Raw genomic sequence first — 24,663 nt, 5'->3', positions numbered from 1 at the left:
TATAGCTATTCCATTTTTTTGTCCTTTCTTGTCTAATGATAATGAAATCAAAGCTATCTATATGTCTCTGTTTTCATGAACTTCTCTTTCATCTCAGGTTGTTGGATAGCTCTGATGTATGCCTTCAATTCCTCAGTCTTGCTCTATAAAGCTGTCTTTGCTTCACTGCTTATAATCGCTTTTCCTTTGCATTAAAAACTCATTAGTGCAGCAAAATGGGAAAAAGAGGGATATGAGAAGTGAGCAACCTCTGTAGAAAGATGAAAGGAGAAAACACAAGCTGAATACTCAATTTGTATTTGCACACAAACGGTATCTTGCTTATGACCATCTGAGGGGTTTCTATTATCCTCCACAGTGGCGATTCTGAAAATGCCTTCAATTCACATCAAAATTAATTGCAGCAGAGATCCATTGTCAGGCTCCATAGCAGCAGGGGTGACATGAATTAAAAAGCTGATCTTGATCCAGCTCCTTTTGTTATTTAAACATACATGTCTGCATATACCGTTCACTGCCCTGTTTGTTTCGCTGGTTGCTCAGCAAACCAATGCAATTATTTCTTAAAGCATCCAATAAGATACTGTACCCACCTGAGGCAGGTGGAATGTTGCTTTATGCAGTACCACTCATTGCTAGCACCATTAAACTCCACATTTAGACTCTCTGGCTGCACCTACACTGCTAAATTATAGTCAGTTTTCAGCCAAGTCTCAGTGCTCAGGGCTGTTTCTGTCTGGAGCCTGCTGGAAGCAAATGGCCAAGGAGTGAGCCAACACTTAAGCAGAAAGAGAATCATGGCTCCAGCACTGCAACTGGCTTGTTGGTGCTCTCATTTAGCAGCATATGGACATACCCTCTGTTTTTGTACATTTTAACTTGACAGTCTGCCTGTCAAAGTAGCAACAAGCTGTCTGAACCTGCACCTTCCATTCATTACAAGTAGCGGCAACCTACTCTTGTGTCCCTCTTTGCATGACTTTTCTAATCCTGATTTTATATCAGATTGCAGCAAAAAGAAAAAGCAAAATTTACTACAGCCTCCATGATTTTTGATAACTATGAAAAACTACAAACATTTTCATTCTGTTTTCTCTTCTCCACAATCAAAGAAACCATCAGCATTTTACAATTGTTTGGGAAAAATTCTTTCTCAGCTTCCCGCAGTGCAAGCTTGTTATGACAGATATATATAATCTCAAGCAAAATTTACATTTATAATGCTGAAATGTGAGGTAGTCATCTAACTCTATACTCAAGTAAGTAAAAACTCTATACTCAAGTAAGTAAAAACAGGTGAAGGTCTTAATTAATTTCATCCTCTGCTAAAAACCTCAGGTAGGTGAGGTGAATTGTGCCCGGATATTTCCTTTCACTATGTACAAAGAGATTCTAAAAATGATGTGTGAAGTTAGGTGAGCACTTGCCTTAAATTTGTTTTCTCTGCATTTCTCCTGGCTATAGACTGGTAACAAATTTCTGCTTAAGGGATGCCGTAAATCTTTTATAATTATGCACCACTTAAAGGCCAGATCTCCGGTTTAGCAGCTTTTCCAATTGCTTTTTCAGGCTTGTCTGCACCTGTAACTGGCAGCACATGCCTGGCATGATATCCAGTAACTACTCCCACAAGCCCAACCTATAAGGATATCCACAAGGAACAACTCAATCTTTCCCCTTCTGCAAAAGCCAAGAAACAGCACTCTTGGCTTCTGTCTCTGATTTGGGACACTGTCACTGATTTTGGTGTCCCAAACCAGAGACATCAGAGACAGTTCAAGAGTGCTGTTGAACTCTTCTGAGAAAGATGCTCAACAGCACCTGTGACAGCAAAGGGCCACAGACTGCAGCAGAAATGGGTAAGGGGTACACAACATGAAGTCCATGGGAGGACACAACCAACTGCATCCCTTCTCCAGGGCACAGGAGCTGGAATCATCACGTATGTCATCCAGGAACTTGCATTTCCAGGAGAAGAAAAAAGGTACTGTTGACCAGAACAAAATGTAAAAGTGCTACATGAGAGCAGATGCCCATGAAATTTTTAGATAATTTTGAGGACCTCTGCTGCACAGCCAACACACACTTGTAATGCAAGAAAGTTCTCAGCCTCCTGACCTTACATATGTTCATAATCCAGAGTGAGATGAATGCACAGCCCTTCTTGAGTAAGTTACCAAAAGTTAATTAAGCCCCAGTGTTTAAAAGAATCTCCCCCAAAGGCAAGGTAACAGTTACCTTTCATTTACAGCAGCACTCTAGAGGACTCACCAAAACATTTGACAAGGAAATGTCTTTAACAAAGAGAGACATAATGTACGGTAACTATCCAGACTCCACCATTCAAGAGAGATTTCCTGGCAAACTCTCACTGCTATTAGAGTTCACTTACCTCTCTAAGAAGAAAGCACTACTCATCTTCAGCGACACTTACTTTCAGGAGAGTGAGAAATAAGAAACAGGTAGAGAGGTTTTTATACACAATTTTGTGAAAAATCTGAAGCCCAGCATACAGAATGACAAAGTAAGGACCTGACAAACTCAGATTTGTTGGTTTCTTTATGTGAAGATTCCTAACTTTTCAGGAAGTTTCTCTACTGCAGTTTAAGGGTGACATAAGCAGCTGAAGTAGTCCCTTACTGAAAAAATCAGCTCTACAGATTATGCTAAATCCCTGAAATCCTTGAGACAAGCATTCTTTTGGGGTTTTCGTTGTCTGACACATATTCTGCCACTTCATTAATACTTTTTAAGATATTTTTTCTCATAATAACAACTGTAATTTGATATTATTTTATTCTACTACTGAAATTATTTGATTTGATGGACTTGTTTACACTTGAAATGTAAACATTGCAGAATTCTTTCTTGCTATACTTCTATCCTACTACAACTGCATCCACTCAATAAGGTTTATATTTCATTACATGAATTTTAGTGATAAGAACTGTATTACGACAGCAGGAACAATCTAATCAAAACATACAGTTTATTCAACTGCAAGATTTCAAAACCCCTGGATCTATCCTTTCTAATAAAAACTGCCATCAGAGCCATTTGTTATGCTAAGTCTAATTTTCAAGAAGAGATTGTTTTGCCTAAAAATTACATCTGTAGACTTTTATTTCAAGCAAAACTAATTTTAATCATATTTAATTGGGTATTGTTTTTCAGAAAACTGCAAGAAAGAAGACTGCTGCTTCTACTTCTGCTATCATATGCATGGGAAGATAACTATCCTGACACTGATTTTCATTCAACATGCAAAATTTGCTCCTTTGGTTTCACCAGTTGTCTCATCACCCAAACCTCACCAGAATACAAGATTGCCAAATTCTTGTTGTACAAGTAACTTCAGGATATATTTGCCCTTCAGAAATTTCCAGTTGGCTGTATAATTAAGATGGTCACAAATTCAGAGAATCATAGAATTGTTTGGTTTGGAAGAGATATCTTCCTCTAGACCATGTTATTTTACATTTCAGAAACAGCAAGCCCATTTGGCTAGAAAGTATTAAACAGCCTTTCACAATTTCTATTTTGCCACAAAAGCTAAAGAGTGATCTTTATTTAGCCCTTTGATGAATCCAGATTTGGGTTATTTCTTTATTAATTGTCAAAGGAAAGCTGTTCTTTTGATATTGCTTTCCAAAACCATTTGAAGTTTCCTTTCTTACTGCATATAAACCTACAAAAAACACTCTCCTGATTTCTTTCATTCAAATGTGATGACTTTGCATTTTCAAGCTGTCCTAAAAAGGCTGCCAGAAAGTTTTTCATGCTAGTCTTTATCTAAGTGAGTGAGTGCATTTTATGGACTATTTATGCGAGATATGCCACATCCATTATAAAATATAGCGCATAACTAAGCCCATTTCCTTCTTTTTACTCAGGCTTCCTTTAGGAAACAAGGAAAATATGCTCAATTTTTGAATCAAAATTTACCATTACCTAAAACTTTCTTGTTGTAATATGACTTTTCTGGTGAGAAGACTGAAGAATAAAAAACTATAAGGTTTTCAAAGAAATTTATACTTTATCAGGAATAGATCTTTGTGGATCCTTCCACAGATACTTAGGAAGGACTCAAGCACCAGCCACTGTACATCCTTTAGGGAAGATATTACCCTCAACACATAATTAGCAGAGCTCCAAGAAGCCAAATCCAGCTCTTGGTCAACACCTGCAAATATCTGCAGTCATGATTAACTTGTACCCTGCTCAAAGGGTACTATATTCTCTCATTCTTTTCTTTTTAGATGTCTCTTACATCCTTCAGGACCTAATTTTTATTCAGCCTCTTATCCAATAATTGTCACAATACTCACCCTTTTCTCTTTCTGCCTCTCTCAGTGTTATCCTGGCTTTTCTTGTTTTCATTCCCTTGGAGAAAATACCCATCTAGCACGTAGATGGGTATTATCACTCTTTGGTTGATTGCCAGATTGCAATTTTATTTTACTCTACCCCACTTCTCATATTTTGTTCAGAGCAGTAGTTTTTTCTTGTCTACTTTGAATCACAATCCCCGAGCTGTGATTTTAATTCCTTTCAGTTTTTTTTCTTCCTTATTGTTACCTCCCCAATTAGTTATGTTTTCCTCTCACACACAGATGCACACACACACACATATCAATTTAAACTTACTTTATCTAATCCCACTTCATCCAAAGCATTATTCATTATTAGTTTTCTATCTTTTCATCTTTTCCAGCTAAACTTGAAACAATTTTCTCCCATGACTCCTCTTAAGCCATTCATAAACTCCATGCTCCTTGATTCTTTCCACTAATGCTTCACCTGCTTTACCATAGTTTCAAGACCTTGTCAAAATAAGGGATTCTTTTCTGGTTTCCCCTGCTCACTCCTCATAATCCTTTTTGCTATTCAGGAACAATTTAGATTTACTTATTTTTAGCTGCTTTGTCACCAGAGAGCTGGCACTTTCTACAGTATGAAAAAAAAAAAAAAATTGATGACTTCTCCAAGCTATTCTTATTATTTTGTAGGGTTTACAATGAGCCATCAATTTTTACTTCACGTCTTTGTTTTGTTCATGATGGAAGCACTATTTTAAGTGTAAGCACTTGATACAGCTAATGCAGACTCAACACAAACTTCCTAGATTTATAAGCCTAATGCAGGAGCAGATAAAAGAAGAGATCATGATTTCAAGTGGGGTTCACAGTAAATGGAAGTGAAATTACATCTGTGTGCAAATTCTGTTTAGGCTAGCACTTCCACCTTGTACAAAATTAGTCACAACGAAAGAAGAAGAGTGCACAGCTCAGTTTTGGCACTTGCAACCTTCTCCCTTATGCTAAAAGAAATTAATATACCATCATATTACCTATCTAAGTGTAGACATCCAAGTTAGGAAGTGATCTAAGTTTTGGGTTTTTATACAGGTACTGGAGAGAAGAATCAAGGGGGGTGATTTATGCCATGCATCTTAGCCTTTGGATGGAATTGTTTAAGAACCTGCTTGCCCACTGACTATATGGGGAAACTCTGGACTTGCAGTATTTGTATCCTAAAAAAAATTATTTCTTAAAAAAATGACAGGGTGTTTGGAATTAGGTGATCTTTAAGGTCCCTTCCAAACAGTTCTGATTCTATGAAAGTTCATCTTTTTGTATCTTAAACTTAGAACATGTATCAGTGCAGAAACTTGAAACGTACATTCCAGAGAACTGGATGCAGCAATTTCTTCCCATAAAATCACATTCTTTCTTGAATAATTCAGGTAATTTACTATACAGCTTCAGAAGCTCATAATCCCTGTACCTCTTATTTTCTTCTGTGCTTCTGCCATTGCTGACACAGTAATATTTGAGTTATCAGAAACACTCAGTTTGTTGGGTTCTTCTATCTCTGCTGTATTTCAGACTTGGAAGAAAATCCATCAAACCTTTCAAAAAATTTGAACAGTTCAGAAATTTCTAGAAATTATTTTTCTGGTGTAATCTATCATTCCATGAAAAATATACATAAAAATGGAAAATAGCTGTTGCTTGATTCACTTTATTTCATCAACGAAGATTATAAAGTACTAGCAAAATGGGACTTAAAAAGTAATTTTAAAAATGTTTAATACTTCAAATTGCATAATTTGATTTTAAAAGTTGGTAACTGTAAGAGTGTTTAAAAGGCAGAAATTATTACATATGGGTTAAGTTTGATTCATTTAAACATGAGTAATATATTTTTCTCAGTTTTAGGGAAAAAATCAGTAGCATACTAACTGGCAAAATTTTAGGCAAGGAAAGAACAGCACTAATTAACTTCATTCTTTGGTATCCATGACATGTTTATATAGCCATTATATAACGAGATATATGTAATAGGCATAATAGGTACACCATATTTCCTCAATAAATAAATATACAACCAACATAATCTAATCTCTTACAATTTGCTCAACAGGAACATACTCTGACTCATATATTTGTGCCTAAAATTATCTACCGGTACCTTTGCTTAGCTTTGAGAGTTAATACTCCTTTCACTGCTCTCTCACATATAAAAAAATAAATCACAATCAGTGAATTATTTTGGGTTCTTTTGTTCTTATGTGTTAACTCTAGCATAAGCACTGAAGGCTAAACTCTACTGTCAGCAGCCCTGGTGCAATCCCACTGGTGTCACTGGGCTTGTACTGAAGCTTGTGTAACTGAAGTTGCAGGTACTAATCCATGGGATGTAGTTACACCTGCAGGAGGAAGCAGCCCTGGAAGAGTGAAGGAAATGCCTGCACTAATAGTAAAAATGAGTAATAAGGAATATGCACACACATAAAGTACATGCACATTTATAAACCAATATGGATTCAACAGGACAAGCTTTTTATGCATGACTCAGTTGCTTTACAAGTATTTTTACAGCAGCAGAAGGATTTGCTGTTTCTTTTAAAATCTTTAGTGTATGTAAGGGAAGGGAGCCATACTCCTCTGCACTCTACTACTGAAAGCATAGCGGAACAGCTCCCTCATACCCAATTAATTTTGCTGAAGGAAAAAAAAAGAAAAAAGAAAAAAAAAGACATTTTGAATGGCTGAGACAAAACCAGTGGTTTTCTGCTCCTCCTCCCAAGCTCAAGGAAAGAAAACTGATGTAACTGCTGTTCACAGGGATTAACCATGTAAACACGGAGAAGAAGCTAACACAGCCTAACTGATCATCACCAGTCCCAATCTAAGCCTAGCCAATATTCGGCAAACTATCCCAAATACTTCTCAAGCTTTCTTGGTAGGAAAAATTGGTTTGCATCAGTTCAAGGGAATTTGAGTTTTTCACAAAAATTCTTTCAACTTAAATCTAAGGAGAGAGGAAAAAATCACTTTCATCCGCCTTCAATCAATCTAATTTCTGACACAATAATGAAATATTAAACTTGAAAGTCACTCTGAAAGTAATTTCTATGCATTGCCGCAGTATTCTAAAAAAAAGACGTTATTTTCAAGAGTACCTATTAATGTATAACAGCAGAGATGAGAGAAGCTTTACTAAAAAACTGAGGAAAGCCAAAAGAAAGCTTGAGAAAATTGCTGACACATAATCCTCTTTAAAACAACACAAAAAGATCGCAGTGCTATAAGCCAGCAGTGATGAAAAGACCTATGGTACAAGAAATGTGGTACTCTAAGAATATTTTTACTACACTAAAATGCACAACTGCAACACAGAAGTACTCTGAAAATGTTTCATGTCACGCAATACTACTTTAAAATGTCAAGTATTTCATCATCTGTTTCCAGAAGTAGAGTACATTTTACCAGTTATATGAAGTATCTTTATTATATTCTCCATAGGTTTCCTGACATAATGAAACCTTTAATTTCCACATCAGAGCTGAATTATTTGGCAGCAGAGATGAGGAAAGTATTCCAGTTCCTATTTCAACAATATGCAATGAAGTTTGTGGCCATTAACAATCACAGATAAATTTGTGTACAAATCTTCTCCTGGACATCAAATGCTCCAATATGCACTAGGCCACTAACCAGACATTTTACTTGCCATTACTACACTGTACATGCTCCAGTATGTCTGCTCCACAGAAAACTTATTTTTCAGGATTAAATTTATTTCTGCTTCATCCTGGGCTCATCACAGGAGCCATAAGCCCATCAAAGGTGTGGACACACATACCCCCACAAGCAGAGAGGCACCAGGGCAGGTGGAGGTACCCTGGCAGAGACCCTTCCTCTCCCAGGGAGGCTCAGTCCCTGGCTCAGGGTGACACCCAGCACTGTGGGTCAGCTGGGGGACACCTTGCAGCCTGAGGAGCACATCACTGTCTGAGGGGCTGGGACACTGGCAGGATGCAGGAACAAGCATCTTGGCATTGCAACAAGACTTAGGAGATGTTCAGGTGAGGAATAAAAGGTGTGGAAAAGGGAAGAATAGATGTGGTTTAGAAGTAGAGAGGAAGAAGTACAAGAAAACAGAGGGGCAAGTGGATAAAGGGGGCCAGTCACAAGTAGACAAGGCTGGTCAGTTCATTTCCCTGTCTGAGCCCTGTGCCTGCTGAACATCTTCTGTCATGTCTTCTATTAAAGTCCATTTTTACCTATTTTCTTGGCTAAGAGGCTCTGTGTCTGTGGTACCAGCAGCTGGAGTGCATCAAGGTGCCCACAAGCAGTGGGTGATTGCCAGCAATCAATTCAACGTGATGCTAAACCAAGAAAAAAAAATCTTTGCGGACTTATTGCTATGTATCTCCTACTTCACCCAAGCAGAAAGATTATTGTGACAGGAAAAGCTGTTCTTACAATCTTCTTGAATCATTCTTCACCAAGAAACAGCAGGGAAAGAAAAATGGCTAGAAAATATCTGGAAATAAGAAACTGGTCTCAAAGTGTAACTGATGGAGGACAATATTAAAGCTTTAACTTTCGTAAAGCAGGGGAATTTCTACAAAATATAAACAAACTTGATTTTAGCTACAGCCAAAAATCAAAAATATGTGGAATTAAAGAACTGGGGAGAAAGTAAAGTATAATTTATTTTCTTTCAGTAGATCTACATATAGAGACAAAGTTCATTGAGACACGATTGAAACAGGGATACCCAATTCGGACCAACCTGCCTTATTGATAAGATCAGTCTCCCCAAGACATGAGGATGGCTCCTGAAGATTGATCCTTATTTTGAAAGGAAGATTAGTATCTTTCAACAATTCCAAGATACACAGAAAAAAGTTTCACTAACTAGAATATATTTGTGTCCTTCGGCATGAAATTCAAATTCTTGGGGAAGGAAAGAACATTTCTCTGACTTAGTTTACAAACAAACTATAAACTAGTACACAATGCTTCTAAAAAGAAATTAAACACTATTGAAAGCACCAGCTGCAAATTATACTTCTCCTCTAGGGAAAGACCAAAAGGTCATATGGACAGTTGAGGACTTTCAGTATTTTTAGAATAAGAAAGAACACTATGAAGATACCACATATCTGCTTCTACTAAAGAGGAAGACTATGGTGAAATCTAAGTGATTAATCAACCTTGCACTGTGTACATTATTTGAAAATTAGTATAGCTCAGTAGTATCAAGATAAACTCACAGTGTACCATGCACACGCTGCCATCACCTTTGCAAAGCGTAAGTCCTGAATTTGGACTTAGGCTTTGCAAGAAAGACAAGATTACAAAAGACAAAATTACTTTTGTTATGACCACATTAATGCTCCCTTAAGCTGAGCAAAGAACAACATTCAGCAAAATGTTTGCCAACATTCAATTGGCAATATTGCCAATATTCAGTAAAATGTTTCAGCCTAGCAAACATAAAACATAACACACTCAGCACAAATAATTTATGACTAAAAAGAATCCAGAATTTTAAACTCTTGTCATCTCTATGCAGAAAAATTTACAGGCACAAATTACTTGACAACTGAATGAATATGTTAATGTAAGATACAAAAGAAATGCACTTCAGTTGTTATTTCTCTTTACTAATACCTCAACAAGTGGAAATTTATTTCATGTAGGAATCTTTATTTTCTATTACCTTCAAACTAAGCCAATTTTCTACACAAAATTATGAGGGCTGCAGTATCTAAGATCGGGAAAACAGATATTATCTGCGGCATATTTGGGTTTTCTCCTCTATTCTAGGTCATCTAACCACTGATTAAAAATGTAACTTACTATCAAGTCTGAGTCACCATTAAAAGTAGCGTCAGGTTTTATTGTGTAAAATGTGGATCAGCAATAACTCACATTCCCAAAATGTCTACACACACAATTTGCAACAGTAGGGACTTCACAATATTTGCTGAAACTGTGTTGAAGTTGTGTTAATTTTACAGCATGGATCAGCGAATACCTGGCTAATAATGGGGGAAAATATGAGCATTTAAATGGCTAACTTCGAAATTTTGTTAAAAGAGAATGGCGTTCCTTTGAGATCTTTTTAATATTGTTGTAGGGAATGAGCAAGAACACACTCTAGCTATTCTAAAATTTGTAGAAAGTATCCATAAATAACAGGAAAATGCTGCTATGAAAAACACAGTGAATAATATTAAGAACAATACCTAAAAGATCACAAGTTAAGCGTATATTTTCTATCCATTGCTGTTACTGATGTTGCATTACGTGCTGCCAGGATAAGAACCTTGCCTTGGCTGAACTTTAACAGGTAGTTTGCAAAGCAAAATATTCAACAATTCTACACATTAAAAAAATAAATATTGTTAAAATTACAAAGAAGAGTTCTTGTATAACAAATTACAGACATACTTCATCTTAAATAAGTGAAAAACCCATTATAATCAAACCATCATGTGTCCAATAAAACATGAAAGCAAGATTTTTTTGTCCCACTTTTCATCTAAACAAGCTTTCTCTTCAATACCGAGCAGTCACTTTCTCTTTACTTCTTAGATTATCCAAGGTCAAAGGAACACATCTGTCTCTGACAGCAATTAATCTGAAATCCTCCAAAATGAAGTCTTATGAAAAAGAAAAGCTTTCTTCTTTTAGTATAATTAAAACCATTAAGATGATGACATCTGTGCTAGATCTTCTTTAATTTTTTTTACAATGGCTTTCAGTTAAGTTCTGTACCTTTCTAATACAGTAAATGCTGACCAATACAAGTCCCACTGTCTTGAATTTAAAAAAAACAAAAAATCTGTAAGTAAGTAGTTGTTCACTTGCATTCTTTATGCTGTTTCCCAAATCACTTCAGAACTTTAACTTCACGACAAAGTAACTTAAAATAAAGCTATTGCTATGGAAAAAAAGCCGTGTGTAGTTGAAGGGCTTTATCAGCTTCCTAGAATCACAGAATGGTTTGGGCTGGGAGGAACTTTAAAGATCATCCAGTTCCGATCTCCCTGCCATGCATCTTAATTTTATACATACATACATACATACATACATACATATATATATATCTATGTATATATTCTAATCAAGTATTTTATGAAAAAGACAATGGGCTTGATGGTTTAAGACCATGAATTGTACTACAAAAGCATATTTGATTATGTTAGCTACTGGATCCTTGCAAACCTACCAACTCAACTGACTTTAGCCGGCTGCTACAATAACCAGTAAGGTTAGCCCTGGTAGCATAATATATAAAAGCTTATACAAGAGGAATTACTAATTCAGGGCTAGGCAGAGAATGACAAAACCAAATTCAAATGACTTGTGATTTAGGTCAGGTTGGTCCATGTAATATAAGGCTGCCTCAGATCTCCAAGTGCTTCAAAAAACTTTAACAGGCATACACTGCATTCTGCAGTGCCAACATCACAGGCAAATTAAAAATTAAGTATAGATGGCTGTAGAGGAGGGGTATGTGAACACCCACACACCCACATATTTATGGTATATATGATTTTTCTCAGAGTGATGAAAATGCCAGACAGGGCAATGCCTGGCTGGCTTCCCCCAGCAGAGGCAACATGGATAAGAGTGGCCCAGCAAGAACAGGTTTTGCAAAAGCAAAGCACTGTACCTCTTTCAAGGGATTTATTACATTGTCACCCAAAGGATTCAATAGTGGGCATCCAAAAACCTGTTGGCAAGGGCAGTTTTTTTGTCAAAAAGTCTGCTTTACAAATTTGAGACTGTTAGAACCAAGACTGATAAATGCACACCCATGATCTGGACTGCAATGCTGAAGTACTTGCACTCTAAATCCAAAAAGCAGGAAGCATTACACACTCCCTATGTTGAGTCACCTGAAGCCATGGGACACAAATGAGTGCAGGATGTGATCTCTACAGTTCAATATGCTCCTCTCTCCCAGTCTGCTAATTGCAACATTTCAAACATCCATGGAAAGAACTCCTTGATTGAATCTGAAGTCCAGCATTATTCATAGGCAATTGAAAATGGACAGTATTATAATTTCAGAGAATAGAAGTGGAATAATTAGATACATGACCAAGGGATGCATTTACTTGTTGGATTGTCAGGATGTTAGTAACTCTACCTATATCCAGACACAATGAAGGCTTTTTGATTTTTTATGTATTATAATACATAGCACTCAAATAGGCAATGTAGTGTTCATTCCTACAGAAAATAAAAGAAATCCCCTAAAATAATGAAGCTACTTTACTTGAAAGTTTTTTTCCTTAATTAAAATTATGCCTTTGAGAAGACTTAAATATTAAAAATGCATTCATAATTTTAAAGCAAAACACATGAAAAAAATCACATTTTTTGCTTCAGAATCACTCTAGCCCTTCTTTAAAATACGTTTCCTTTTTAAACAGTATCTTTTAAAAGAAAAGGTTGGAAATAAATTTATTTTCAGGTAGAAAAAGATTGGGTATGAAATAAAGGTGAAGTAAATACTAAGGTCCATTCTGTACTTTTGCTTTGGGTTTTCAACAGTGGCAGAATATTTTTTTATGCTGTTACACTAAAATCCATTTAGGTCATCAGAGAGCAGGATGAAAAGTTTTCCATTTTTGCATGTTTAAGGTGAGCTGTTTTATATTAGTTCATTAGTTTTGTGTTCTGAAGAACCATTTTCACTAATGATCAAAAAATATTTTATAAACATTATTTAAATCAAGCCTGTCAATACTGCTGTTATAAAAGAAAAAAATGTCTTATCCCACTGCAGAAACAATGCAGAATACAGCACTGCTTGCCAGGGCAAAAAAAATGCTGTGATATAACTGAAGGGCCAAAACAGACAAGCCAAGCCAATGCAGCTTTAAAAGACTTGCACAGAGCTCTACCAGCTTTAACTTTTCCATTGCAATTCACATTAATGACAGGCTGAAAGATTAGTATGAATAAACAAAACTGCAGGTTAAGAATCTGGAAAAACATAAGTCATTAGAGATAATAAGGTGTGTAATCTGACTTTCAAGACTATGATCAAACTAATTAGGAAAAAAGCAACAAATTTATTCTGAAAAGTCAATGGAAAAAATATACATACCTACATGATGGTATTTTAATATATTTATATATAATATTAATAAAAAACCCAAACTCCATGAGTTTCCTACTTTTGTAAAAAATCAGATCCTGTAACCTTAGACCAAAATTTCTTTTTAGTCTTATATTACCACTGTCCTCAAAAATTTGCTAATCATCTATAGTCATTGTTGTGGTTTAATCCCAGCCTGCAGCCAAAACCCAAACAGCTGCTTACTCCTCTACCAGCAGGACTGGGAGAGAATTGGAATGATCAAAAGTAAAAACCTTGTGAGCTGAGATAACGACAGTTTGATAGGGAAAGCAAAAGCCACAAACAATGGAAAACAAGGAGTTAGTTCACTGCTTCCCATGGGCAGGCAGGTGTTCAGCCATCTCTAGAAGAGCTTGACTTGGGAAGACACATGCCAGGACTCTGAATGTCCCTCCCTCCCTCCCTTTTCCGCCCACTTTATACAGTGAGCATGATGTCACACCACCTGGAGTATCCCTTTTCTCAGCTGGGATCCCCTGTCCTGGCTGTGCCTCCTCCCAGCCTCCCATGTACCCCCCACTCTCTCACCAGTGTGGCAGCATGAGAAGCAGAAAAGGCCTTGGCTCTGTGTGAGCCCTGCTCAGCAATAACAAAATTATCCCTATATTAGCAACCATGTGCTCAGCACAAACCCAAAAGAGTCTCATACCAGCCCCTGTGAAGAGAGTTAACTCTACCCCAGCCAAAACCAGCTCTGTCATATATGACATTTAACATTAATTATGTAAACACTTGCCCTAATTGTAAAAATATGTAAGGGCACATACCTCCTCCAATAATTTTCTAGGTCTAGAATGCACCTACATTCTTATTATCCAGTAAAAAACCTTTCACTGACTGTGCTCAGAAATTGACAAAGTTTCCTCATTCTTTTTACAGTCAGGTGTGGCAATGTGCTCCCATCCCCAACCTGTCTTTTATATTCCATTATAATTCTTGCTCAAGTAATAACCCTAAGTGGTGGTCAGTCATGGATGTATCTGCTCCTGACAGCTCAATCTGGCCCCAGCTGGGCTTGGGAGGAGACAGATAACAGCATGATAGGCAAGAACAACATTTGGCCAATACACCCAGCTAACCAAAATGCTGGTCAATGTCCAGCTCAAGGCAAATTTGGAAGAAACTAGGACCTATAGTCAGTACACCAATATGACTGTGACTCTATCACCTTACTCCATGAAGAGCAGATAGCCCAGGGCCTGGTGAGCTCTCCTGCATGGCAGTGGGCTGCACACCAGGATTCCCCCTTGAGTAGGAATGCTCTCAAGGTTATGAGATGCTACATCAAATGGCTGGTAAGCGAATTGGGAATAAGCACACTGAAGCTTGGCAATCTTTCAGAAAGGATGATTAAACACCGGAATGGGCTGCCCAGGGACATGGTTGAGTCACTGTCCCTAGAGGTGTTTAGGAAAAAACTGGATGTGGCACTTAGTGCCACGGTCTAGCTGACTTTGTGGTTTGATCATAGGTTGGACTTGATGATCTCAGAGGCCTTTTCCAACTTAATTGATTCTGTGATTGCAAATATTTAATCTTTTAGACATCAAGCACTGGCCAAGGCTTGTGACAGTCTGGATCCAGCTGCACCTAAACTCCCCTCTGAAAGGAAGTTTCCAACAGAATGGAGTCCATTCTGAACCTCATGGCTCAATAGGAAGATTCCCCCAAAATTCTGACTGTTCTCTATCCAGTAAATGATCAAGTATATCTGGCAATTCATTCTTGTTAAACCACTGCTGCATTTACCACTGAACTTTTTGTATCAATGAAATATAGATCCTTCTTACTTGAGAGTAAAGTGCCTGATTCCATCCACAACACCAGAACAGGAAGCATTTATTTTTCTTTTCAGCCCTTGTTTAAGCTTTTATGTGCCTCCTTCTAATGCGCTAAATCTAGGTCCACTAGCTGAATGGCAGAGAGGAAAGGTGAAATTTTGCAGAATTCCCCATTTTGGCATCATCCTGGCCCCCACACTGCCCTACTCCAGGAGGGGCTGAGCTCACAGTGTCCCTAAGCTGGAATGCACCAAAACAGCCCTCTCTGCAGCCACACTCAGGCAAGGGTCAAACAATATAAATATTTGATTACAGCTCATGAAAACATAACCAACAGAGTTTCAAAATTACTTCTTCAGGACATGTCTTACATGTACCTTCACAGAACTCATCATAGACAGCATAGTTAGCAAATCAAACAAATAATAACAATAACTCAAAACTGTAATAATACAAAAATAATAATTTAAAAGAACAATGTGAAACTGAACAAATATGAAGAATTCATTGTGACTGAAAGGAGAATAAAGTACATATTCCTTAGATCTTATTGCTGTGACAGGATGGCAGAGGAATGGAATAACCACAGTACCTGAGTGAACTTCCCTAAATTTTTTTGTTAAGATGAAAAGAAAATAAAATTCCATCATAAGATAAATAGAAAAGCTCCCTTCAATTTCCATAAGTGATGCAGCAAAGACAGCCTTACAGCTACTTTTAACTCAACTATGCAGCTTTTTGGAAATTAAAAAAGAAATAAATAAGGTCTATTCTGTGCAACACAGAAAATGAGATGATTCATATGTTATTAAATTAATAATTCTCATTATACAGTGAGATCTAAAATTTACAGCAAAAGAATAGAGAACAAACAAACTCCCACAAATGTTTAATTGTGTTTAAAATGTCAGAGAATAATTCGTTTTGTACCACCAAAGCTTCCTATCAAATTTATTCCCACGTCCAAAGCTTGGTGAGCCAAAGTTTTCAAATCACTGAACCTAGAAACAAACTTAATTAACTGTTTCTTCTGTTATTTTCTGCAGGCCCAAATTATAACAGAATAATAGAATAAGGCTTTTTCTTTTGTTTCAGCTAAAAAAAGCATACTGATGAAAACCAGTCCCACAAAGGATTATTTTTTTTCCAAACTATTGAGTTGAAAGGTTTGAAGAATATCAACATTTGCAAAATGTTTAATAAAGTGATTTTAAATGATCAGAGGGTTAATCAGACAAATCACTTAGTCTACCAATTGTATACCAGCTGTACAAAGGAAATTTCTCTCAGGTGGACCAGTGCAAAGATGACATGTGAACATGCTTTGTGAATGCTGACCATCACTGTGAGAAGTATCTCCGAAATCTCAGGAATTTTTGGAGGAAGATGGCAGAGAGGATGAGCAGAGCTGTTAATGAACTGGAAATGCATTGAGGGTACATCCTGTAAAACAATGACACAGGTTGTGCCAACAGCCTAATGAAATCATGAGAAGTCTCCGTCCAGCATGTATCAACTCTAAAAATAGCCTGACCTTATTTAGGGATCGGCCAGGTTATCAGTTGTGGCTAGTAATTACAGAAAAAACCCACCATTTTGATTCAAAAATTGAAAATCCAGTGCCTAAATTTGGAAATAATTTTTATACGGTATAAAATTGATGACTTAATGTTGTTATAGTAAATGCAATGAAAATTACCGTTATTAAAAAAAAATAAATTTTTTTTTTTTTAAGCAGCACTTTTTTTTGTGCAAACATGTGAGTGGACAGCATTAACTAGTTGTCATGAAAAGTATCTTAGAAAATCCCAACAGTCAGAAATCAAAAACACGTCAAAAATTTTCTTGAGATATATCCCTTGCTTATGTATTCCCTTGCCTTTTAATTCTATTCACAAAGTTGATTTAGAAATGGTGCTCAGATTTGTGGAAGGCAAATTCAATTAAAAGAACTCAAGGACAACCATCTAAAACTAGAGAAAGACAAAAGAACGAAAAAAAGGAATGTAAACATTAGAACCATGACCCAATTAGGAGGATGTGAAAAATTCTTGTTCTCCCCATCCAGTCTTCCTGGACTCCAAGTATACTTTAGCAATGAGAGCTAAAAGACAGGGATGAATAGTAGGAATCTAAGATCACTATAGCCCCAGGGAACAGCACTTCTGGGTGTTTTAAACACTCCACAGTTCTGAGAGTGGATCAGCATCTTACACCAAGGCTCTTTTTAGCTTGGACAGAAAATACAATCATTTAACTTGGCTTCTCTGATCCATAAACTAATTTTTTTCTCAGAATGTTACAAGTTTATTTTATGGCAACTAAAAATCAGTAGTGCCTTTCAGAAGTGCAAATACCTAGGTAGTTAACTCTAAGGATACTTAAGCATTCACCAAAGACATTCCCAGGCACTTAGAGTCTTCCCCATGCATGTCTGGAAGTCCTAACCGTGCTGAAAATACAGCTGTTTGACACATGTTCAAGTTTCAAAATCATAATTAAATCTAGCTTTTTGTTATCTCTCTGAACCAACCTCATCCAGAAAAAAATATTTTAGGGCCTATCTGCTAAACTACATTTCCTGTAAAATAAATTATATGATGATGGCTACACTAACATACACTTAACTCATCCAGTTTGGAAGATTTGTCTCTGTATTTCCAAATATTTAAAAGAGAGACAAAACTCCCCTAACACCCCATTATGTTATGGGCTGTATTACAGGTCCCACACAATACTACAGGCTGTATGGGGCTTTGCTGGGATGGGGTTTATTCTCCACAGTAGCCTTAGTGGAGCAACAATTCAGCGTGTGGCTGAAAGAATGTTGCTAATACACCATCATTTTGGTTATTGCTGAAGAGAGCCTGCACAGCATCAAGGCTTTTTCTCCTTTCAATTTTACCCTTCCTGCCCCAGGAGCAAGTTGGCTGGGGGTAGGTACAGGGTTTGAAGGGGACCTAGCCAGGAGAAATGACCCTCCATGACCTAAGGAATAGTCCATATCACATGGTGTTCTGCAGCAAAAGCTCAGGGAAAGAAGGAGCAAGGGAGAACATTCATGATTATGGATTTTGTCTTCCCAAGTAACTGCTATACCTGATGAAGCCTTGCTTTCCTTGCTAAACATCTGCCCGCTGCTAGGAAGCAGTGAATTAATTTATTTTGCTTTACCAGCACATGCAACATTTGCTTTCCCTATTTAACTCATTATCTTCTGCTTTTATATCTTTATTTTCTACCTGACCCACTGCAGCGAGGAGTGAGAAGGTTGTTTGGCTATTGGCCAGAGTCAATCCACCACATGCTGTCACTAAATATGCATTGGGAAGGATCCCTGGACCAGGAGGGGATGCACACAGAAGCAAATGTTGATCTTGCTCAGTGACTACAGCATCACCCTTACAGAGGAAATATAAAATGAAACGAAACTAAATTAAACTGCATTACTCCTGAGAGCAAGAAAGAAAACACAGGTCTCCCAGCCCACTCCCTCAAATATGAGTTTGGAGGAAGAGGTCATTTTTTCATGACTTGGTTTTGTGTCTCATTTTAGAGAATGTTCAAACATACAAATCATGAGCAGAAGAAAATGCCTATTTGTAAAGCAGAGACCCCAAGTTCTGTGGGGCACTATGGTGGCCTGGGCTCAGCAGACAGATCAAGCTGAAGTGCCTCTCAGTGTCTAGTGTTAACTAAGTCTCTCTGTGGTAGTGTTGCTGTGTCCCATATCTGAGAAATAACTCTTCCCAGGCTAGGAAGAGCAAGGTGACTAATTCAGAGTTGTCTATTTCTACAGCAAGCACCTTCTGTTTGTTTATCCTGTTCACATCATATGTTGGAGACTAAAATAGCCCACAGGCAATTCTCAGCCTATTCTCAACATTTCTCTTGAATGTCTTTGGTCATTTGTTCTTTATTATTTAAGAGAAAGGAACTCTAGTACAAAAAAAGTGGCATAAAAGTGTGTAAGTATTGATAGGATGGGTTAAGGGAATAAATCATATTGATTGAGCATCTTGTCACTGGTGTAATTGCATCTGTATTTAGGAATTCTAACACGGTAGCTGCAGAGGATCCTGGGCACAGGTCCAGTGCTGAAAATGAGAACTGGGGCTCACAGTGTCCCTCCTGGAAGACTAGAAAATACAAAGTATAAAATGTCTCATCAAAATACAGGAGAACCGCCAGACAGACCTATTGAAAGTGAGACCACAGCAGATGGTTTTGATGTTAGGATGGAAAACTGAGACAGAAATTATAGGAAGCCTTTTAAAAAAGCTGCATGCAAATGAACAGAGAAATTCTATTTAACTTTTTCACCCTTACCAATAGTTCATATTCCCATCAAGGGACTTAATTCTCTTCTGTTTTAGAGCACTGTCATTCTTCTAAATTGCTCTTGGCTGTTATCTTTACCTGTGCTATGCACCATAATTTCTAAATCTTATGAATTGTCAGTAACAAACTGGCCAGGACAACCCCTATTAAACTACCTCATCAACAGTCTTCTGAAAGCCAGAACTCAGCAACATGATTCGTGTAGGTAGATAAATAATTAGGCTTATACATTGGTATCAAAAGAAACAGATGTGGATAAAACACGACAGATGAGAAACATTAATTAGGAGCTTCAAAAAGAGAACTAAGATGATGCAAAAAGAAAGATTAGATACTGGCTGGCTAGCTTTGTGCTACTTGCTCTTCCTTCCTCCAATCATTTAAGCCTCTTACTCTCTTTGTGATGTGTTTGTTTTGTGTTTTTCTATGTCCTTTATCTTCAACTATAGCTGATTTTACAGTCTAAGCAACAATAATACCAAATGTTTGTAGAAAAACCAGATTTTTAAAAATCTAATAAAAACATGCATTTATTTTATGATGATCTGTTTCCTAGAAGTCATAAAAAAAGAAGAGACATTAATAGGAAAATATTAAGTCAATTAGTTTGAGCTGTAATTTATCATGAGCAATTTCCATCTACAAAAGAAGTATAGAGAGACAAATGAAGGGATATTGCACCACTTCAAGATACATTGTGCATCCAGGAATCTTTCTATTACACTAGCAGGGTGTGCATGGCTCTAAAAGTAAATACTCATGTTGCTGGTAAGGGTGACAGCCTTAAGTAAATCACTTTTCTTTTTTTCAAAGAAAGACTAGTTTTAGTAAACATAAACTACAAATTGGGTGTATATAATAAGGTGTGATTCACCAGTGATTCAATTGCACCTGTGAGTGCAATTGTCATTCCCAATTTCTTTTCCCAGAAAAGAATTTACTGTGTAACTATAAAAGAAATTATTAATTGCAATATTTGTTTATAAGGTAGCTTCTATGCAATACCAAACAGAATTTCTGTGTGAAAATAAACCAACTCTACATATTTATAAACAAAACCTTTAATACTTACATAAGGGATCGTGTCCAAGGTGTCTGTGTTGACAATTATAGGGGCAGGGCTTGCCTGAAATGGAAAAAAAAGAGAAAATAAATTTAAAGACCTGAAATTCATTAATATGGAAATACCCATACTTATGCATTAACTTAAAAGCCTAAAAGCCCATTCTCACACTGAATTAAAACCATACAACAGTATATAACTGTGGGTACCTGCTCAGTCAAGGATGAAGGAAATAGATTCCCAGCCTACAAACCAGAGCTCACTATGGCATTTCTTTTTAGTTTCTCCAGGCTTTGGACCACATCCTGAATATATATTATCCAGCTGCGCATTTTTTAGTAGAACTGTAAGAAACTTGATGTATCCACCTTTCAATTAGGGGATATTGCGGTTGAGGGTTTCGGCTTCAAATAAACCTGACAAATCCACCTCTTGTGTTTGAACCAAGATGATGAACTGATCTTTGCAGAGGAGAAACATTTAAGGCTTACACTACTTAGCAGTACTGTATAGGATATGTATAAGCACATATATGGTGATATTTATGTCAAAGGTATATTGTGCTATATACCTTTATATATAATTGGCATGGTTCATATACACTCAGCTGAGGTTCAGATTGAAATACAGGACAGTTTAAAAAGACTTGACCATCTGCAAAGCTGCCCAACCTGATCTTTAATTTCTTGATGAAGCTCATACCCAGGCTCTTTTCCAACCACCTGAACCACTTGCTCTTTCCATTCTGGCATTCAGCTGTACTGACCCAATGCCAAGCTCTGATATGACTCAGCTGCATAAGCTTGGCTCGGACTCTGGAGAAAACCAGGAAGTTGTGAGAAGGTGTGAGCCAGAGGCAAGCACCATCAGTAAAACATCAAACTGAGGCAGGACTGCTGGGATGGGATTGCTAACAAATCAAGGACTCAGAAGGACCTATATGTAGTCAATGTAGTACAAAGAGTGATGGCAGGCACTCCTCCTCATGCCTACTTGGGCAGCAAAGACTCTTCAGTCACTGTACTGGGCTGATGAAAGCACTAATGCTTAGCACAGTAGCTCACTAGCTCTATTCATCTGCACTGTGTATTCGTCAATGAATGACTGCACTTTAAACTCATAGAGACTGCAGGGTCTCTTTGTGCATGGCAGGCATGCTGAAAACACTGATCCTATTTCTGTCATCAAATATTTACTGTGGGATTTCAAACCTTTGGTTGTTACCAGCCCAAATTAGGAATGTGACATTACTGCAATAATTCAAATAACGTGAGAATAACAATAATTCAAATAACGTGAGTTTTTGTGCAGTCATTCAAGGATAATTCTGTGTTCAAAGAAATGTTATATTACTGGACAAAAGCTACTGCTGATTAATGCCATAATTTCTATACAACTGTGTAACTGTGAATTAAAATTAAATGCATACAATTTGGTGTATCTTCATTTCATAGCATGGACCAGTGTCATGGTAAGGTATTATTTGGTATTAAAATGCTTAGTATCTGAAAAGCTATTATAGGTCCATACCCTGTTATTCTCAAATATGTTATTCTCAGTGTGTCCAGTGTTGTGTCCCAAAACACTGGACACACTGACGTGATAGGTAAAAGCAGAAGGCCATATGATTATAATATTTTAGCTTTAGGCATATGGAATATGCCTATAGTTGTATTATCATTGGAGATAAAACAAATTATTTCCTTTTTAGAATAACAGTTTTTACTTACACTAATATTTAGCTCAATACACTTAAAAAGTGATACCTTTGCTACAGGAAGAATAAGCTTGGCAATTTTTTACAGTATTGATTTTATCTCCTTTTTATTTTTACCTACTGTGTTGGTCTTTAACCAACTACAAAAAAAAATTTGCCATTTTCAGAATAAAAGCATCTTTCCACTGATGATTTAAAAAACAGTATCTACTAAAATAACAAAAATCTTTCAGAAGTCATTCTCCAAAGCATTCACCCAAATCTCTTTAACCTATTAAAGAACAAAGCCTTTTATCTATATCAGATTTCCCTGAAGTAAAGCTAAAGAAATCAGAAACAAATGTGGGAACACTTAGGACTGGACAGAGTACTCCTGGTGCAGTGTGACAAGGGGATGAGATGTCCCTCACCCTGCTGCCTAGGCTGGAAGTGCAGCCCAGCTTGCCATCCCCCCTCCCTGCTGCAATGGCTGACTCATGTGCACCTTGTTCTCCTCTCTACAAAGCTGCAGTTTAGCCAGACTGTGCCTGGCTGGGACTGCTCCATGTTTTATTCTGTCATGGGGAACTCCCGTATGTTCTCATTGAACTTGGTGAGGTTCCTCTCAGCACATTTCTCCTTCTCCAATATTCCTCTGCAGAGCAGGGAACACTTCAGTGTATGATCTGCTCTTCCCAGTCTGGTGTTACCTCAAACCTTGCTGACAATGCTCTCTATATAATCATTCTGGTTATTAATGAAGATAAACAGCATTAGCACCTCTATCAACTTCGCATGAGCACCACAAGTAACTGAACTGCTGACCACTGCTCTTTGGGTCTGCTGGTCTAACCAGTGTCCCACTCATCTTCTAGTAAACCCATACATTTAGTTTCTCTCTTATTTGGCTATGAAAGAGAATTTGAGCTGAAAACCTTGCCGAAATCCAGGCAAATGACATCTACTGATCTTCCCTCATCCACAGAGCTAGCAGATTTCTCATCACAGAAAGATGTTAGGTTGACAAGGTAAATCCAAACACTTGTAAACATTTGTAAACTGTCCTCCCTCTTTTTAATCACCTCCCTCTGTCCTTCGTGAGCCTTGACAAAATGTTCTGGAGGCCCAGACCATGGACACTCACCATGATGCTTCCATTTATTAGCTTCCTAGCTAATCCTGATCCCTGGGTTATCACTTGGTCCATCACCCCTTCCATAGGAAAAGTCTGAGCACTGAAAGCTGCTCCTTTGAGTGATGTGATCCTTTCCTGACTGGCTCTGCTGCAGAGCCTGTAAAGAATTAGTTTTCAAGGCAGTCTATCACTCAGGGTTCATTTCAACACTGTGCTTACTGTATTCTTTACTGATTGGAAAAGTATACCAAACTATCAAAATGATGATTCTCTGCAACTGGGGCATTTATCCTGTTCAGACAGACAGGCATGAAAAAATTCACAGCACAATAGTTTCAGATGGATTTAGTGACTAAAAGCACTCACAACTGATATCAGTGCATTTGCCTCCTCTGGTCCTCCTGTTGATATCTGGGCATGTGATTATGTGTGTGTGTGGGACAGTGCTTCCTGTTACAACTTGACTTTTTAGGTTTTGGTTTGGTTGTTTTGTTTTGGTTTTTGGGATTTTTTTTGGGGGAGGTATTTATTTTGGTTTCTGGTTTTTTGTTTTTTTTTTTTTTTTTTTTTTTTTTTTTAATAAGAAATATGATTTAATGGAAACATCTTGCTCCTATCTCTCTGATATATGGTAATTCGAAGAACACTAACCTCCTGAGCTGCAAAATTGCATTCAAGTGCAGGAAATGGAGACTATTTCATTAGCTGGGTCCTGTTTGTAGCTGATGCTTTAAAGTAGGAGATTTCAATCATGCAAAGTTGAGAAGACAGTCTGCAATCACTGGAGAGAGCCCTAAATATAGTGCTAGCCATGGAGTACACAACAGAATCAAAACAGTCCTGTAACCACCGTGAAATTACTGAAGGGAGAAGATCAGTATCAAAAAGGAGCTAAAGATTTTACTTTCCAGAATGATGTGTCTGTAGCTACAAAAAGATGACTTGAAAACATATCACACTGTTCACCAAAATCTCAAAAAAGATACCCAGGTATCTCTGTACTTCTAATGGAGAACATTGACAAATCTATGAACCAGGATTCATCAACAGTATTACCAACTGTGCATAAATTAACAAAGGCATGCAAAAACACGTCTAGATTCACTTGAGAAGTTCTGCCTATAGTGTCTTTGAGATAGCACTGCCTCATCTCTCAATCTGTATACCTACACAGATCTATTTAGGC

General features: G+C 37.3%; 1 protein-coding gene across 5 annotated transcripts in view; it reads right to left on the bottom strand.

Annotated features, from left to right (window-relative positions):
• The window catches only part of DLG2 (discs large MAGUK scaffold protein 2), a 985,669-nt gene that overhangs the window by 369,457 nt on the left and 591,549 nt on the right, over nt 1–24,663 (bottom strand). For all 5 annotated transcript variants that reach the window (XM_059492069.1, XM_059492046.1, XM_059492054.1 and 2 more), the window contains one exon: nt 20,656–20,709. In XM_059492069.1, the coding sequence (XP_059348052.1) occupies nt 20,656–20,709 (54 nt within the window). The remainder of the gene's footprint in view (nt 1–20,655; nt 20,710–24,663) is intronic.

Source organism: Ammospiza nelsoni, chromosome 2, assembly GCF_027579445.1.
Source record: "Ammospiza nelsoni isolate bAmmNel1 chromosome 2, bAmmNel1.pri, whole genome shotgun sequence".
Taxonomy (NCBI): Eukaryota; Metazoa; Chordata; class Aves; order Passeriformes; family Passerellidae; genus Ammospiza; species Ammospiza nelsoni.
This window is presented reverse-complemented; position numbering and strand designations above follow the sequence as displayed.